This window comes from Epinephelus moara, chromosome 6 (genome assembly GCF_006386435.1).
Source record: "Epinephelus moara isolate mb chromosome 6, YSFRI_EMoa_1.0, whole genome shotgun sequence".
NCBI classification, from domain to species: Eukaryota; Metazoa; Chordata; class Actinopteri; order Perciformes; family Serranidae; genus Epinephelus; species Epinephelus moara.
Window position 1 is genome coordinate 30,273,013 of NC_065511.1, and position 18,427 is coordinate 30,291,439.

General features: G+C 42.2%; 1 protein-coding gene across 13 annotated transcripts; it reads right to left on the reverse strand.

Moving 5' to 3' along the window:
- Nucleotides 1-2,299: 2,299 nt before the first annotated feature.
- casp2 (caspase 2, apoptosis-related cysteine peptidase) lies at nucleotides 2,300-14,254 on the reverse strand. Of its 13 annotated transcripts, none has more exons than XM_050047410.1 (13): nucleotides 14,208-14,254; nucleotides 13,004-13,167; nucleotides 11,982-12,146; nucleotides 11,797-11,889; nucleotides 11,390-11,572; nucleotides 11,115-11,184; nucleotides 10,564-10,658; nucleotides 9,082-9,264; nucleotides 8,464-8,592; nucleotides 8,267-8,357; nucleotides 6,048-6,248; nucleotides 4,256-4,365; nucleotides 2,300-4,148 (listed from the first exon to the last, which is right to left on the reverse strand). In XM_050047410.1, the coding sequence occupies exons 2-13, from the start codon at nucleotides 13,151-13,153 to the stop codon at nucleotides 4,014-4,016; spliced, it is 1,605 nt and encodes a 534-aa protein (XP_049903367.1). In that variant the 5' UTR covers nucleotides 13,154-13,167; nucleotides 14,208-14,254; the 3' UTR covers nucleotides 2,300-4,013. The 13 variants fall into 13 exon arrangements, with proteins under 13 accessions (XP_049903367.1, XP_049903371.1, XP_049903370.1 ...); XM_050047414.1 differs by having other exon boundaries at nucleotides 11,797-11,871; nucleotides 14,108-14,243; XM_050047413.1 differs by having other exon boundaries at nucleotides 6,060-6,248; nucleotides 10,564-10,655; nucleotides 14,108-14,243.
- Between the last annotated feature and the right edge of the window lie 4,173 nt (nucleotides 14,255-18,427).

The window sequence follows — 18,427 nt, forward strand, 5'->3', positions numbered from 1 at the left end:
TTCCATTTATCGCCTTCACTCAGTGTTTCGTAGCGTGGGCGGTGTGAAACCAGCGGAGACTGTGAATGTGTTTGAGGGCTGCACAAATAAGCTTGACTTTAAGTTGCAGCAGATCTCGCTCAAGAAGTAAAGAGAGCGTAGGAGGAGGAAGAGGAGGAAAATGGCTGAGATGAGGAGTATTGATTCGAGAGAAGGGCATTGTGAGAAGTTTATGCAACACAGTACGGAAGCATGAACGACAGGAGAGCACTGCCGGTGGACGAGGAAGGAGGCAGCACGCAGAGGAAAACAAATGAGCAGGATGTCATTGTAGACGTATTGAAAGTTAGAGGTGAAGTAACTAAAGAAAGTGAGTGAGGAACAGCAGAGGATGGTTGGAAAAGACTAAACGACAGGTGGGTAGATGGAGAGATGAGGGAGGAGCAGGTGGATCGGCATGACATGAGGGGGAAAGGAAGACATTTTAAAGACAGCAGACAGGCAGGCAGGTAGAGGAAGAGTTGGGAAAGACCTACCAGGGTCTGTTGGTATCTCAGAGCCTTCCTTTGCGACGCATCTGCAGCCATTGACACGCTGTCACTGATCCAAAAATAACCTCGCTGGACACCCCAGCATTTCCAATGGCATGGGCAACACCATANGACATTTTAAAGACAGCAGACAGGCAGGCAGGTAGAGGAAGAGTTGGGAAAGACCTACCAGGGTCTGTTGGTATCTCAGAGCCTTCCTTTGCGACGCATCTGCAGCCATTGACACGCTGTCACTGATCCAAAAATAACCTCGCTGGACACCCCAGCATTTCCAATGGCATGGGCAACACCATACACACACACACTCTCTCTCTCTCTCTCTCTCTCTCTCTCTCTCTCTCTCTCTCTCTTATATAGATATATATACACACACACTTTACACCAGGTCAAATAAACAAACAAACATCTTCCAAAGTATTTCACTCTGCTACAAACTCATTCTCAAACACGCTCGTTACATAGACAAAGTCAAAAAACGCAGATGACTTCCTTCCCGAACGTGCTCTTCTCCAGATGATCCAGAGGCTGCAAGCCATCCAGCTCCACTGCAGACCTGACGGACACACGGACAAAGCAGAGCACAGCCATCTGATGAGGCAGTGAAGGACGCAGCGCTTTCCTTTATTAGAACTGCAGACACCTAATAACACACACACACACACACGCGCGCACACACAACTTGTTGCCCTTAGCAGCACCCTCCCTGCCAGGCGGCCATTAGGTGTGTGTGTGTGGATGGACTGTTCTTGTTTGGACAGGGGTTGGTGGGGGTTGGAAGGGCACCCCCCATAGGGCTGCCCCTGCAACGTGAGCAGGAAGGTGCACACGACACCCCTATGACAGCTCACACCTAATCAGCCAATGATGCAAGGCAATCCCTAACATTCACATGCTATAGCAGTCCTCCCTCGGGATAAAAAAATCACCCTGACTGCACCCTCCCACGGCAGAAAAAAAAAAACACACCCCAAAAACGCTGTAGAGCTCGGCAAAGGTAATCTCTTTACTGCTTAACCTTTCCATCAGGTTCAGATATCTAGAGGAGCTAATACAGGAAGAGAGCTAAGTGCATATGTGCTGCACCTCATTCGCTAAAAGCTGAAAAGCCCACAGGCCATCAGGGTAGACCGCCACTGCTCGGCACCCCCGTGGAGACAACATCCCACTCAGACAAGTTAATCTAAACTAACTCGTCCTCTGGTTCCTCCTCTCAGGCTGATGAGACCGGCGGCCATTATGACAACCACAAAGACACACAGACACACACAGATCCCCCTTAACCCCGCCTCGCTTTGTGGTCCACACGCCAGCGCATAACAGCCTAATCTCACAGCTACACCGGAGGCCAGCGAGAAATCTGTTACTCTGACCGCTGTGTGTGTGTATGTGTGTGCGTGTGTCAAGGGAGAATGACTGTGGACAGCTGGCTGGGCCTCTATCTGATACATGAAGAACATTATCACTGGGCGGCGGGCGGAGTGAGAGATACATACGTCCCAGTCACAGCATGGAGAGACCTGAGCGCAGCGGAATAGTGGGGAGCAAGTTATACTATACCTGAGAACAGAGAGGAGAGGTCGGGGACAACACACACAAACACAGCAACAAGGAGGATCAAATAAAGTGAAGCATGCACAGGAGTGTACATTCGTGCAGAGGCCTTGCACTCACGGTGGAGGGTTCAACTCAAACATATGTGCACATACACACAGTCACAAGAGATGCAGATACACTCGTGTGTAGGAAATAAACAACAGTTTGTCTTGTTTAAAAACCACGGCCTGTTTATTGTATAGAACATTTGGCAGTCATTGGTGTTGACAGAAATAAAATCTCTCCCAGCTCCCCCCCATCACTGCACCTCAGCCGAGCTTGGCAGCAAATATCAACCTTCAAAACGTCTCACCCAGCAGGAGAGCTACCCTTTTATACTACTCCAACGTGTCATTTTTATAATTACTGTAACACAAAGGATAAGAAGGGCGAGTGCCTTCCAGACCAGGGTATACTCTCCCCCGAGCACCTCACACACACAGCTTGAAAGCATCTCTGTTAACAATCAATACTGTTTCGACCATATACTCTGTTTTCTTCACTACAACACTGTTGTAACAAAACACACTTTGCCTGATCAGGGCTTTTCCTGGAAACATCAATGCTGCCAAAGCCTTGGATTTCTCTATGAGGGGGGTTGCCAAAGAGATATACAATACACTCTGAGAGCTCCACGGTCATAAATTCATCTAATAGATCATCATCACATGGCACAGGCTGCTGTAGAAAACTGCATATTGTTTATGGAAGACAAAATACATCCTTACTGTATCACATACAGTACAAAAACACACAAAAAACAGTAGGGCGACTAACTACATGTGCAGCTCCCGCACAGGGAGAAACACTGTAAGGAGTCAGAATTAGCATAAAGGTCAGAGTTCACACTGTAGGTGTAAGACCCCACAAGTAGCACCACATTCCCCTGGCGGCCCACCACCCTGACAGGGACACAGATCTGATGTAACACAGCTAATATGGAGTGAAATTAGCAGTGGGTGCACTTTATAAAAATTCAAGGTTGAAAAGCTGAATTTTCCTGATTGAACGTCCACAAAGGAGAGCGAAAAAATAAATGAAACCATTCAAGGTCTTGTTTCAAAGCTGCCCTGTAGGTTCTGTTCTTCTTCATAAGGCAAACTATGTGAGAAAAACACTTCTCTAACGAGACCAGGTTAAAACCTCCTGCAGAGACTTTATCATTTAATCATCGCTGTAGCTGACTACACCTAGAGTAATAGCTGTCTGAAATCATGACAGTAAAGATCATTTTGAGCTGGAAATATATGTAATGTTGACGAAAGAGAGATATGAAATGCATTTGTCTCTGCTGTGCTGCCCCCTGCCTGTCGCCACACTAAAAACAAGAAATGTTCACAACTTACAACAGACATTATATACAAATAAGAAGAGAATGAGCTTAAAAATCCTTATAAAAACAATTTTCATACAAAATAAAGCCACAAAAATAGATCTGTGTACAAAATACATCTTAAAAAGAGAAAGTGGAACCTCAAAGTAGCTGTGCGGTAAGAAAACAAAATACGATTCTGTCTTCGACTAAAAAGGATTATCAACTAAACCCTCTAACTGGCATAGACACAGATACATGAGTAGGTTGTACGCTAATACGCCCATTTCAGAGTACATGTAGATTAAAGTAAGCTTGCTCCTTTTTTCCTTTCCAAGATTTGTGTTTGTGTGTATGCACGTGCGTGTGTTTGTGCATGTCTGAGGAGGCAGTATTTACACAGAAAATATGAATGAATAAATCCTCTGTTTGGACGTGAAGTGGTACCAGAGGAATGTGTGTGAGTGTGTGGCAGTAATTGGAGTGGAATGAGCCGTTGTGTGAACTTATTGAGAGGTTTCGCTGCGGGGAATGGTCCTGTGTGTGTGTGTTGATCGGTCTTTGTGCATATTTGCATGTCAATACTGGGGCTGGTACTTGGGGAAAAGGTAGAGGTCTTTGCACAACGAGCTGGTGAACTCCGACATCTCTTTGCAGCGATGGTGGGCAGTGCCAGGAGCGTAACCCTCACGCTCCTTAATTTTCCCATTGACCTGGAGATCGACAAGAGAAAACAGTGATGTCTTAGAAGTTTACCAAACAAAAGACATATTCTACACTGTGCATGCAGTATATGTAGGTGTAGGACACTAATGCCTACCTGCACCATGATGTCTGCAAGGTGCATGTCTCTGGCGTGGAGACGCAGTGTGGTGTTGAGTTCCTGGATGTACCAGGATCCTCTCTTGGTGTTCCGCATGGCTGCTGTGCCTTGAGGAGAGAGACATCAAACAAAAAAGGCTTAATACATCAAGTTTCGACGCAGGGAGACAGAGCTAAGGTGGTGTCTAGCAATCTAGTCTTAAAGAGTGGTAATGGGGCCAATCAAGGCATTTTTTTGACTGACTGGAATCAACTATATTGAGCTACACAGCTTGATCCAAATCTTTATTTACGTCAGCTGTCACAGAGGTGGTTTTACTCCCGAAGCATTCTTGCAGAGCAATCTCTCCCCCACTCTGCTGATCTCCTATGTGTGTTTAAGAGCAGGGCTGAGCCCCGCCCCTGGCGATACACCACACACTTGTTTATTTATGTTATTTATCAAAGTTATGAGCACACGTTTCATTTCTGCTCAGTATAAGAGTCTCTTGCGTTCGGCTGTTATCTTTGGCCCATAGTGTTTCACCATGGACGGAGGAGAGGCAGACATTGGTGCAGAGACGGAGACAACTACAATCATCACATCACTGCAAGCACAACAAAAGCCCTGCGAGCAAAAAGCCTATAAGAGTAACTTATTAGTGTAGCCTAATCCCTGCAAAAGATGTACGAACGATGACAATAAACGCTCAACGCAATACTTTTTATTTGGGTAGGCTAACTCAGACAAGGCTGCACCAAAGCAACAAAGGGAGAGAAAAATTCCCTCAAGCCAGCAACAAGGCCAAAAAGATTTAAGAAAGGGTTTGTTATTTTATACATTATTTATAAAAATAAGTACATAAAAAACAATACGAAAGCTTGGAAGCAGGCACTTCTTTCTTAAGGCATTGCAGAGCAATTCAATTTTAAAACAAAGGCTTTACTTTGGATTGATTTCAATAAGTTTTAAGTACTTGAAGTGTGCACTGTGCAGCTGTATTATCTAGGAAAACAGGATCGGGATCATGGTATCAGATGATACTCAACACTGAATATCTAAGATCAAAGGATCAAAACTTGATCAGGACATTCCTTATGGTTTCTGCATGGTTTCCCACACATTCATTTATTTACCGTGGCCCGCCACGATTAAGACATCTGCCACATTAGGCACAGTGAAAGTGAAACTTAACCGTTCAGTGTGCTGTGCTCTGCCTGCGCTGCATTCACAGACCCGCAAAGACTTTCAAATTTAAGGACACACAGGCAGGGAAGAAAAAAAAAGGAAAGTTAGCAGCTCTATTTAATTTTACACTCCCAAGATTTTTTATATTAAAACCTATATTTTTCAGCCCCAAGCTGATTTTGAGGCAACTTATTATTGCAGCTCCCCCTGCAGGTACAAAAGGCTTTATAGGTTTTCCACAAATGCAGTAGTACTTTCCCTGACCTGTAAACAGGCTTTGATGTGTAAAATCAAGGGAGTTCCCCTTTAAAGCCACCAGTATCCTCATATAGTGGTCTGGTTGCAGTTAGTCTCTGTGCAGGCTGCTAGAAAATGCTCATTATACTGCAGTTGGATACAGATGCAGGACAAAATCAACAGAGGAAAAGGACAGTCCACACAGTGTTTTTTTCGTTGGTTATTTTGCTACCTCCAGACAAATTCTCTTTTCATTGCACGGATTACTGCACATCTAAACTGCCTCTTTATTTCCCAATACATTATTGTCTCTTTATACCTCATTATCACAGTTGCACAGTTCACACATGAATCCACCCAAGAATAACAAAAGGGGCAAACTTACAAATTTTCTGACCTTTAAGTGACGCAAAGCCACAGATCATGTCCGACCGCTGGGGCAGTTTAATCCTGGGCCTCCCCGTGTCCCCTCTGTGTCTGGAGTTCGCATCCCCCTGTCCTTCCCTCCCAGCATCCCGCTGTTCACAGCCTGGCGAGCAGGTCCTTGCTGGCCCATCTATCTGCTCCACTCCACAGTCCATTTCCTCTGGAAGACAAGAATGTTTCAATTATGCAAATGTCTAACCATTTGGGGTTTTTTTTACGTTTTTGCCGTAAAAAAGTACTCAAATATGATTTTGGTCTTGACATGTTTTTTTATTATCACATATTTGCATTGGTTTTGTGGGTGTTTTGACTCTGCCTTATCTCGCTCTTAAATTTTATCTGTCTTCACTTGCTCTCAACTCTCATTTGGTTTCAGTCTGGGTATCAAAAATGGTCCGACTTAGACTTGTCGCAGACTCAACTTAATTGGCCTTGACTACAACCCTTGCAAAAACACTGCATGACTTCTGAGCAAATCCAAGACAAAGCCGTTTGCTAATCAATGTCGAACTCATGGACCCACACTGTTATTGTGCAACTCTGTGATAAACCAAAAACTGACAACCAACTTATTGTGCATGATCTTTGGTTTACAATAAAAGTGCCTTAGCTTCTGCAACATAAAACAGCCTCCACATTACTGTCATTTTCATAACCAGTGGAACCCTGAACACAATTATTATTATTTGTTTTCATTGAAGCTATTCAGCAGTGGCCAACCACATCTAATGGCCTTTCACCAGCACACCTGTGGTTGGCTCTGTGGTGGAGCGGGGGAGTGTGTGACAGTAATTAGGATTGCTCTGGAGGGGTCTGAGGATTTGTCAGGGGTGTCATCAGCCACATCGTCAGACCACAGCCTCAATCACAGACACAGACTAATTAGCTATGAGACTGGTTAAGTTGCAGATTAATTACATTTCTGGATTATTATTGTTTTTGTATTACGATTTACTGAAGCCTACAACAGAACATTGAAATATGATGTATTATGACACAATTCACAGCATCTGGAGCTGAGTGGCTGATTGATAGCTGTGTGGCTGTCACCCAGCTTGACTGTCCCTGTGGCCAGGAAATTGACAGTAGACACCATCTGGACATGTGGAGGGACAGGCTGGCTGCTGACTTTTCTCTTATTATTTCTCTTATATAAGAGGTCTTATTATATTGCAGGGATCCAACCAGTTTAACAGAGGTAGTCATAACACGCACTGTGTGTCTTTATATTTGTCTATCACGATCTCTTATGGGTCTCCTCACAATTGCACATGCACAAAAACTAACAAATACAAGGCAGCCTCAGCAGAGACATGGACCATCTCGACTGTGTTCTTCTCATGTGAAGGCTCTGAGATCCTCCTGGATGTCAGGATTGATGGATGGGTGAGCTCAGGTGACCCAAAACACCCAGTAAAGGAAACTTGTTTTGGCAACCTGTATGTAGATTGATGCACATAATGTGGAACCAAGTTCACAAGTGCAAGTTCCGCCCAGAAACTTTAACTTGTACGCTGTTAGCAGCATCTGCTGAAGTTAGCACAACAAGCTGATTGGCGTGTGCATCAGTCACAATATGGCGAGTGTAAATGAAACGCCAGAGCTGGAAGGCCTGCCTGTGGGTTCCTGTTATGCTACAACAGCAATGGAGAGAAAGTTGTGTATAAAGACAAGGATGATGTGTCGGCGTTACTCCACCGTTGTAGGGTGTGTGAACAAAAATACCTCTAACAAGCTTATGTTCATTTGACAGCATCACCCAGATGTGTTGATCCCCAAGACGAGGAAAAAGCAAATCGGAGCCAAATGCCTTATCTCTGCTGTTTTCAAGCAGTTTCATTTTCAATTTCATATTATAAGAGATGCTTTTCAGATTTTAAGTCTATTGTGACCTGCTGCCTTTTGGGAAAGTGTTTGTAAAACAGAGGCTTGAAAGTCCCCAGGAGGAGGACTTTGTCTGCCTTTCACACTCGTTCTACTGTTTGTTCAAAATAAATGTAAAGAAGTGTACCTTTATGTATGCTTTTTCCCTGCTGAACCCAACTCACATTGAACTGTGACTTCTGTGTTGTGTTACACCTCTACTACGTATAGAAACATAGATTTTCCTGATTACATGGCATGTCAATAAAATGAATGATGACAGAGGAGCATACAGAATAAGATAGAGAGCCTTACCTCCTCTGCAGGCCTGGATAAAAAACATCTTTGGCTTGTTCTGTAGCAGGGGACAGTGTGCATTGTCGAAGGACTCAAACACCCAATCCAGCTGAAATTGACAAAAGTGACAAAGTTACATGTCTGAAAACAGTCTGCATTGTTACCTCTGAATGACATCATACATATAAACTTGGAAAAACACCAAACAAACACACCTGCAGCAGCTGTCCGTCTGTACCATATATAGCTCCTTCCACTCCGTGGGAGAGTAGACACACCACACAGCTGTCCACTGTCCGGTGGTCTGGCCGACGGCAAAAGGTCTCAATGCATGTCCTCATACCCTACACAAAAATATAAGGAATCAGGAAAACTGCGGTTGTAACACGTTGTTGCTTTTTAAATACTGAACACGTTGGTAAGGCAATCATGTTACATAGATCACTGAGTTTAAGAGGTAAATCTATTGAAAGTCAAGGTCTCCCCACTCCCACAGCCAAAACCTGTGCTTTGCAAAGTGTCCTTTCAAGTGTCTTTGAACAAGACACTCACAGCCAACATGCTTACTCGCGCCAAGTTTGTTAGAACAAGCTAAATGACTAAAATGTAAAGTGTGTTTGCTTTGTGATAACACCGCAAAACTGAACAGCATTGAAAACAGGAAATGAGTCAAATAAACCTGCCAAACAAATCTTACATGAGAGCACCTTTCTGACGAACAATAACTAAGTGACTTTCTGGAAATGATTCAAGGTCAAAAGGTTGTTCCTCTCCCTTTAACAACTTCCCTTTTCTAGCTTTGTCAACAAATCAAGTGCGTCTGTGTGTGTTACCTGAGCAGTGAGGTCTCTGTGGACTGTAACCAGGTAGTCCAGCTCTGTGAAGACCTTCCTGAGGACCTCGTCATCCACCTCACCTCCCTTCCTTGGGTCAAGGTCAGGTGCAGCACAAGGATCGAAGGTCACGTTACTGATCACCAAAGCAAAACCACGAGGGGATGAATTCATTCTGTAAGACTGGAGTGTGGGAAGTAAGAGAGAAAAACAAAAAAGTGTGGTAAAGAAATGAAAAGTGAAATATGGGATCAATGAGTCCAAAATCCAGAATAATTTGCAACAACAAATCAGCTGCGTCACTTGGTGGTGGTTGACACTTCTGAGGAAGGCAGAAGATTCCGCTGAAACATGACAAGGTATGTAACATCCTAACACATGTCTGAGATAAAAGATCAACTAAAGTCATTATCAGAAACAGAAGACATAATGAACACCATTGAACTATCAGATCAGCTGATAAAGACGCGTCACAACCACCACCAAGTGACACTTCTGAGGAAGGCGGAAGTTTCCGCCAAAACATGTCAAGGTATGTAACATCCTAACACGTCTGAGATAAAAGAAGAACTAAAGTCATTATCAACAACAAATCATGTTATTATAAGGCCCTGACACACAAAGCTGACAGACGGCTGTCAGGCAATTACGGTCCACCTGTGAAGGTCTGTCGCCCTTGTTTTTGCAGCGTGTCCCACACCGTTGGTACTAGTCAGCCTCTGTCGGCTGTTTTTTTTAATCCAATTTAGCCTGTTGATTCGCTGGTGGAGCCCATGAGTGAGAGAAATCACTGTGATTGTTAGTTCAGCTCTGTTCACGAGCAACAAACGGAGGTGACAGAAGCAAAAACCCTGCTTAATTTAAGAGGGCTTGAGACCAAAACAAACTTGTTACATTAGGTATGCTAATATTTTTAGCCATAGAGCTCTTTTCCAGAAACAGTTTGGAATTGTTTGTGTAATTTTTCACCAGTGCACCATAAATATTATTTGTTCTGTCAGCATTGGGTTGTATTGTTAATGTGCTAACTCGCTATCTAGTGTCTTGAATGTGTCCTGTCGGCCGTCTGGTTTCCCTTTTTGAATGATGAATATAGACTAGTGCTGCTTGCTGGTATGGAGACATATTTCCTCTCACACAGGCGCAAAATGTACATGCTAGTTGGCTGCTGGCTGTAGTCTTTGCGGTGTGCTCAAGGGCAACTTTTTGGCCGAGACACAGGCGATTTGAGGCAATGCAACATTTGGTCTTTGTTGTCTGCTAATTCTTTGATGTCAGTTTGGTGTGTTTGGGCCTTAAAGGCTTTAACATCCTGCCTGTATATGTTACATTATTCTATGATGACTTTTACAAATCAATTACAAATCATTTAGTGCTCTATCTTGACTCATAACCAGATACTGAAGACAAATAATTCTCAAAAGGTAAAACATAACCAAGTGCGTTACTGTTGAGCTGACCTGGTGAAGAGAAGTGTTTTACCTGCTGGCAGTGAGAGAGGTAAAAGTCAGGAGTGCACGGGAGCACAGGACTGTTGATGGGACTGTCTGCATCCAGACTGTACTCCATGGATTCTGCTGCACACACAAACACAGGCACACAAGGTCACAATGTTAAGCTCAGCTTGTTACGAGTTAAACTGCTGATGCCAAGCTTTCACATCACTGAGTGCTCCCGCTGGCAGCTATGTGACAACAAACTTTGTACTACAATGCTGTGAATGAGTCACTCTTGGGGCGTGGCGCCTGTAGGTACAGACAGCAGCTGAATGCTAGAGCAACCACACTCCTACACGTCTCTCGGTGATAAGATTATATAACAAACAGTTCACATAGACTGAATTCTCTCAAGCTGCTGGCTACAAAATGTTTTTGTGCTGAAGTTTATCTAATTACCTGTCTATTTAAACTAGACAACAGATTCTACAGACACCACCCCTTATCCCCACGGAAACAGAAAAACATTGACAACAACACGGGACACAGAGAAACCTATTCTAACCTGAATGCAGGCCACACTGCAACACCACTCACCATGTGTCCTCGCTCTCTTGGCAGCAATTCCTTCTTGAGTGGGAAGCGGAAGAGGAGAGTCTGAAAACCTCTGAAATTCAAAATCATGCATGAATCATTAATGACAAAACATCAGCTGCTTAACACAAAGACAGATAATGACGGATCTTGTTCTGTGCTGTGGCAGCAGCTGTTGTTTGTTGTGGGGAAAACCACAACTGCACTCCTAACTTAACTATTAGGGAACCTGCCATCTGGATGTCTAACGTAAGATGGATGTGGGTTGAGACTCTCACATCTGTCTGCTTATGTCTTCCTCCTTTCTTCAGCCTCTGTCTCTCTGTCTTCCTGTCTTCCTCCCTGACTGGCACCCATCCTCTGAATGGTGACTCTGAGCGCAGGGAGCTATCTGAAGCTTGGACTGGACACGATGAGGTGCTGCTCACCTCACTCTCTTCTTCTCTGTCTACTGAGGATGTCTGCAGAAGACCATTTAACTGGAGCACACTATTATCACATATGTGTCACTTTATCTTTGAAATGTGAGCATCTACAACTGAACTGACAATTATGATAATAAGACATATTCAATGATACAAAGTTCTCCGGACGTTACCTTTTGTTATGTGTAAGTCTTGTGAAATGTCAATAGTGACAATGACTAAGGTAATCCTGTTTGAAGGATTATAAACACCCTTCTCACCTCTCTCTTCTTTTCAGTTGTCTGCATGACTTGTCGCCCTGCAATTCCCTCTGGCTCTTCCTCAGGCCGAATGCGCTGTGAGCAGAAAACAGACTAAGAGCTGCACTAAGTCTGGTAATAATCTGCTGTGTAAACTGTAGCTTCGTGTTGTGTGTGTGGTGATGTTTGACAAACTGCACACTCACCTCTACAGGTGTGCCATCTTTTTCTGGCGATTGTGTGAGCAGGTCACACAGGTGCTGCTGCTCGGTTTCTCGCAGAGCTGAGAGGAAGCTGCTAAAGGCTCTGGGCCCACGCTTTGGTAAGAGTAGTAGTAAGCGCCAGCTTCGTTTCTGAGATGTTTGCTCAGCCTAGAGTGGAGATCAGAAAAATAAACACTATTGGCAACATATAAATCTAATAGTAAATTTGATTTAGTATTCTCACACCTCAACCACTGCCCACTGTACACTCTCTACAATTGAGCATTACCAGAATCTGTCTTACAATGAAACAGCATGCTTTTAACCAGACACTGGTTGATAAAGTTGGCATCTCAGGTGTTAACTAGTAAAGTCAGCCCAGGAGCCACCCATGCATTTATATGACAGTGTTTCAAAACTGAAGGCTTCGTTGCAGGCAATCTTTTATTTTGGCCTTTATGTGACTCAACCCGCGTGAGACTAAACCTCAGACTCACTAATCCCAAATTAACCTCTTACTTCACAAGTTCTCTGAAGGGCATAACCCAGTGGATCCCAACCTATGTGGCTGGTGACCCCTTAAAATCTACTTGTGACCCCTCATCTAAGGTTGAGTCTTTAGTTTGGACATACATGGCAAGCAGTTCAGCTAAAGAGTGATGTTGTAAAATCGAAACTATGTTTAAAGGCCTAAAGAAGTGAACATATCGAGCATTTTTTTAATAATATTAAAATGAAACATCTGAAAAGGTTTCCTGGGATCACCTTTTCACCCCACAGGTGTACCATGGCACCAATTACAGGTTCCGACTCCTAGGTTGGGAAGCACAGGTTTAACTCACGGCCCTTAACTTGACCATAACCTTTACCAAAGTTGCTGGCAGCCCAGCAACAACCTATTGACAAGCAGGTGTATCTAACATTCAATGTGTCACTATCAGACATAAGTTCAGTTGAACATCTACTGATAGTCAGACTGCTTATAACCTAAATGAAATGACATCCATTTATCTGTGTTCACATACCATGATGCTCTCTGCCATGCTCTCAGTTAGGATGTCATCTGCCTGTAAGGATTGAATGAGCAGTGCATCCACCACCAGCTCTTTGCAGAGAGTAGCAGAGCGCCTCCGAAGAGCCCGTCTGTCCTGCTCCAGCATGCCACACTCCAACATTTTTCTCCAGCAGGCTGGACACAGGACAGCAAACAAAACACATGAGCCTCCAAAATAATAAAACAGAAGTTATAGCACAGTTTGTGACAGGCAATATCAACTAGGGCTGCAACTTTGCTGAATAATGTGTAGATTGTGTTCTCAATTAGTCATTTGATGTACAAAAAAATATTTAAAAAAGTGAGAAAAGCCTGTAACAATATTCTTGAGCCTCATGTGGGTTCATCACATGTCAAGTTTTGTCCAGCCAACATATCCCAACCCCAACGTATTGAAATAACTATAATGTAAGACCAAAAAAAGCAGCATATGCTCACATATGAGAAACTGGAAAAAACACATTTTGGGCAATTTGCTTGAAAAATGTCTTCAACGATTGATTGATTATCAGAACAGTTGCCAATTAATTTTCTGTCGGTCGAATAATCAATAACTGACTAATCGTTGCGGCTCAAATGTCAACAACTCCAGCTCCTTACTACGAGTCATATGGTGTGGTCTTTTTAACAGTCTTGCTTCAGATACCACAGAGACAGTATCGCTATACACTGAGCTGCTGCTTGGCTCTTTTAATCGGCCATATCGCTACATAGTTACACATTACACATCCGTTAGCGTGTTATCACAAAAGCACTTATCAATCATGTAAATATATACTTTTAAAGCCACCAGAAACGAACCAGTAACGATGCTAGCTCAACAATGCAGGTGTATACAAAGATACGGCTAACTTATGAGTTTGTGAGGACGATAACTGAATGTGCCAGCGTTATATTATCATATTAACAAAACGTCACAATGCAAGAAACTGTATTTCAGTTATACTGACAGTTAACTTAGACAGTGATAGCTAAATACAGATGCTAACTAGCTAGCTAGCTCACTTCGGATTGCCCCCCTTTTTCCTTGCACGAAAGTGAGCGAAATATAATTCCTTCCAAACCTACTTCTTACCGTTCCTCTGTTTCTGCAACAAAATGTCAACCCGTCCAGTAAAACTACAGAAAAATGTCGACGTGTTTCACACTCTTTCACATAAACATCCCGTCCTCACCTTACTCTACAAACCAACTTCCGCGGGGTAGCAGAGATGCAAGCGAGGGGGCGGGGCTACAAACATCATTGTTTTGGATTCTGACCAATGAGAGTAAGCTAAATTTTGAGTGACGTTTAAAGTATCCAATCAGCTAGTTCCGTACAGTGAGGGTGCCACCTACCGTGAAACTACTGAAAGACAGGGGCTATATTGAAGGGGATTTTGAATTTGAATCTGTTTTCTGTAAATAAATAGCCAATTGATAAGAAGCACTTTGAAGAGAGGCACAAACAGTTCATTCACAGAGAAGCATTTATCTTGAGGAGGATGAGCTGTTATTGGCTGGAAGGAAAGAGACTCAAAATACACAGTAATTAATAAACATGATTTCCAAGTATTATAATAGGCATGATCACAGCTCAAAGTCACTAAAACAACAAAACAAAACACAACAACATTGTACTTAACAGTGGTGGAATGCATCAATATATTTTACTGTAATAGCTTTTTAATATAATACTTATTTTTAATATTTTAATTTTCTTGTAGTGTGCTCCACTACTTCTATTTTATGCTATCTTATAATTCTGATTCAGAGAAATATTGTACTTTTAATTCCACTATTTCACAGATATAGTTTTTGTTACATTGTTACAGATCAAATTACCCAATACAATGGAAAGTATGTAAAATGAGGTCCAACTCAAGCATAATAATGCAGTAGTGTATTGGATGTTTTGGGGGTCCAAGCAGCACACTCACTGCAGGGGCCCTATTGTTTTTGTTCTCTTTCTTTCTTTCTTTCTTTCTTATTTTTCTTCACCTAAGTGTTTGTGTAGCAAAAACCATAAAGCTTACTGAAATTGGCAGGAGAGTTACAAAATACAAATTGACCTCAAGGTGGGGCTGTAACAACCAAGTTTACGTTCTTGCAATTATCCCCAAAACGGCTTGGCTCAGACTCAAAATTCTTTCACCATATTGATTTCTCAATTCATCTGCATCTTTGCTTCAATGCTCCTCCGTTCTAAAAATGTAAAATTTTGCAACCTATTCTCAATTTTCTCTTTATCATATTCAAATTGTCCAGGTCCAATTGTCCCGAAACTTTGGCAGGGTCATCCACAGACATCACTGATCTGATGTTATCAAGGAAATTTTGATATATCAATCTGTTTTGAAGTTATACATTCTAAGCATGTGTCTTTAAGTTCAATTTTATGTAGCAATTGTAACAAAACTTAATGCACATGTGCTTTTTCTTTTTGTAATTTGTACTGTACGCACAACATGTTCTGTTTCATCTCAATTGTAACCGAATATCACCAACATATTTGACATTACACCTGAAACCAAAGGGAATGATATGAGATTCTTTCTCAGAATTTTATCACCAATGCTTTGACTGTTTTAAGTGTTTTAAGCCTAAAAAGACAAATATATATATACATATATATATATATATATGTATATATATACACCCGTTGTGCATGTGGTATTATTGCCTGAAGTTGTCAAGAAGGTATATGAGAAGCTTCCTGGTGTTGCAGTGAGTAACTCATCTGTCCTGGGGGTACAAAGGGTGGTTTGGAGAGCTCGTCAGGAAAACTACCTGCACCTGGGTAGATCTCCTGTTTCTGCCCATCTGTTGCAAACTCTTGTGGTTAAAAAGTTGACATGCCATATCTTCTGCTACTTAATGAATTCCCAAACTTAAATTCCCAATCTCCTGTGACAAATATCCAATATTCAAGATAAGTATAAAGAACTTCACTCAATTCATGGTTCATCCTGACAAAAAAATCAAAATCAAAAAGCTCTGAAAAGAATCTTTACAAAAACTATATGACCTACAATGACTGGCTGATTTAGGTAGTTGTTTTTTTCAGGTGGTCTGAATCTTTGCATTTTCCAGGATAACTTTTCACATAGTAGGATTATTTGTATTTAAATTAAAATACATGGGATGCATTCCAGATCTTGAATAAAACAGAAATTCAATATATATGTAGTCATGTAAAACCTGTTTCTGGAAGTAGATAGGTCAAACGAGCATCAGCATACAGTGATGACCACCATGAATCATTTTACAGGGCATCAAGAGTTTTGCTTCTTGTCAATTAAAAAAGAAACAAGCATTCAAATGCCTGCAATCTGCTTGGACCCAGATAAAAATGGCTTTAATCTAAAGTTGAAAAAGGGGAAGTTAGAACAGCAACAACAATAACAAAACCCCTGTCAACAGAAAGAGATGACTTTATTGGTGATGTTGTGACATATAGAAGTTTACAAGAAAGCAACAGCTGCAGTTGGAGAGGAATAATACTTCCTAATTTTGAATGAAATCCTTCCCTATCAAATACATTATTCATCATGACTAATAAAATACAGTACTGTACAGTCATTACAAAACATTTATCAGGAAGTGCTTGCCTCTGCCTCTGTACTGCACCCAGCTCAGATGCAACAACATACTCAAGACCAACTACGAGACAGGTGGAGCTCATCAAACTTAAAGGTCCAGTGTAGAATTTGGTGACATCTAGCAGTGAGCAGTGCAGAACTGAAACTGCTCCCGTGTGCCAAGCGTGACTGTGGTGGCCGATGGGAATACGCCAATGGCAGCCAATGTTTGATTTGTTTATTCTGGGCAACTGTAGAAATAGACTCACAAGTCAGTCTTTAGACGCTTTGCTTAACTAAATCATCAGAAGGCGGAGATCTCTGATTGTCTGGTGGCGAGACTACTATAGAAACAACAATACGGATTCTGAAGAAGAGGACCTGGTCCCTATGCAGATATGAACTGCTTCATCTAAGGTAACAAAAAATACAACTGTTTCTTATTTTCAGGTGATTATAAACTTATTAAAACAAAATAGTTCTGAATATTATGTACCATTTCTGCCAGTTAAATAGGTGCCCCTACATCTTATACACTGGACCTTTAGTACATGACTGCTTATTGTTCAAAATAAGTGGCCCACCACACATGTTGGTTTATCATACAAGATCACTTTGCATTTTTCGGTTCACCTCACAATGCAGGACTATCATATAGTGTGTAGACATGCACAAAGTAGGAGCTATGCAGACGAAACTAATGAGTTTTCATAAACATACGGTAAACAGGCAACTGTTGCCTCACAGCAGACATTTCCTGCTATGTCTTATTTGCATGTAATTTGTTTTAAAAACTTGTATGATGTGAAAAGCAGCTGGCCCCCAGGTACTTTCACATTATCTAATCTGGCCCCCACTCAAAAAAGTCTGGACATCCCTGGCTCACACATCAATGCTTCTGTAATAGTAATGTCATAATGTCCATCCATCCATCCATCCATCCATCCATCCATCCATTATCAACCACCAATAAGAAAGCCGGGTCATGGGGGCAGCAGGCTGAGCAAAGTTTTCCTGACATCCCTCTCCCCAGCAACACTTTCCAGCTCCTCCAGGCCCAGAACACCTCCAGCGGGAGGCGCCCAGGAGCCATCCAGATCAGATGCCAAACCGCCCCAGTGCATGCTGGAGGTCACGGTGTGATGAAGCCAACAGAATCACATCATCTGCAAAAAGCAAAGATGCAATTCTGAGGTCACCAAACCGGACCCCGTGACCTTTTGGTTTGGTCTAATAATGTAATATAATAAAATCACATTCACATGGGGGACATTTTTATGCAGTACTTTAATTCATACTTTAAATACACTGTGTTGATAACATATGTACTTTTACCCAAGTAAAGGATCTGAGTACTTCTCCCACCTCTGGTCAAAACACATGATAAACAGTTTTCAAAGTTTGCTAGTGGGCTAAAAGTGAAGCATTTGTTCCCTTAATTATTCACTTAAGTCCAAAATTTCAGTTTTAGCAGTTAACTTTGAGCTCTACATCCGTTTTTTTTTTGTTTACCAACCATAAAAACAGTATTTAATTAAGATACACAATTAATAGAAATGTAGCCTAATCCGCATCATGTGAGACATGATGCAGATTAAAACTTAATTATTAAAATGGACACACCTCCTTTCTGTTTGTCGCTTTCTTTTAATTTCTGTCTTTCTTTCTTTCTCTTTCTCTCTCCTCCCTTCCTCCCCCTTCCTCTCTCTCTCTCTCCCCTCTCCTCAGGTTTACTTCACCCTCCCCTGCTGACTATCTCCTCACCCTCACTGTGTGTGCTGTCAATAATTGATGATCCTCACTGACTCAAAGGGTAACAGGTCCGGGAGAAAATG

What these genes read in the sequence shown, in the direction of transcription:
- casp2 (XM_050047410.1), bottom strand. Translation starts at nt 13,153, where the DNA reads ATGTTGGAGTGTGGCATGCTGGAGCAGGACAGACGGGCTCTTCGGAGG. An exon ending in CAAGAGAGCGAGGACACATG is followed by an intron (nt 10,659 to 11,114) that starts GTGAGTGGTGTT and finishes TTGTGTGTGCAG; the next exon opens with CAGAATCCATGGAGTACAGT. An exon ending in ACAGAGACCTCACTGCTCAG is followed by an intron (nt 8,593 to 9,081) that starts GTAACACACACA and finishes ATTTTTGTGTAG; the next exon opens with GGTATGAGGACATGCATTGA.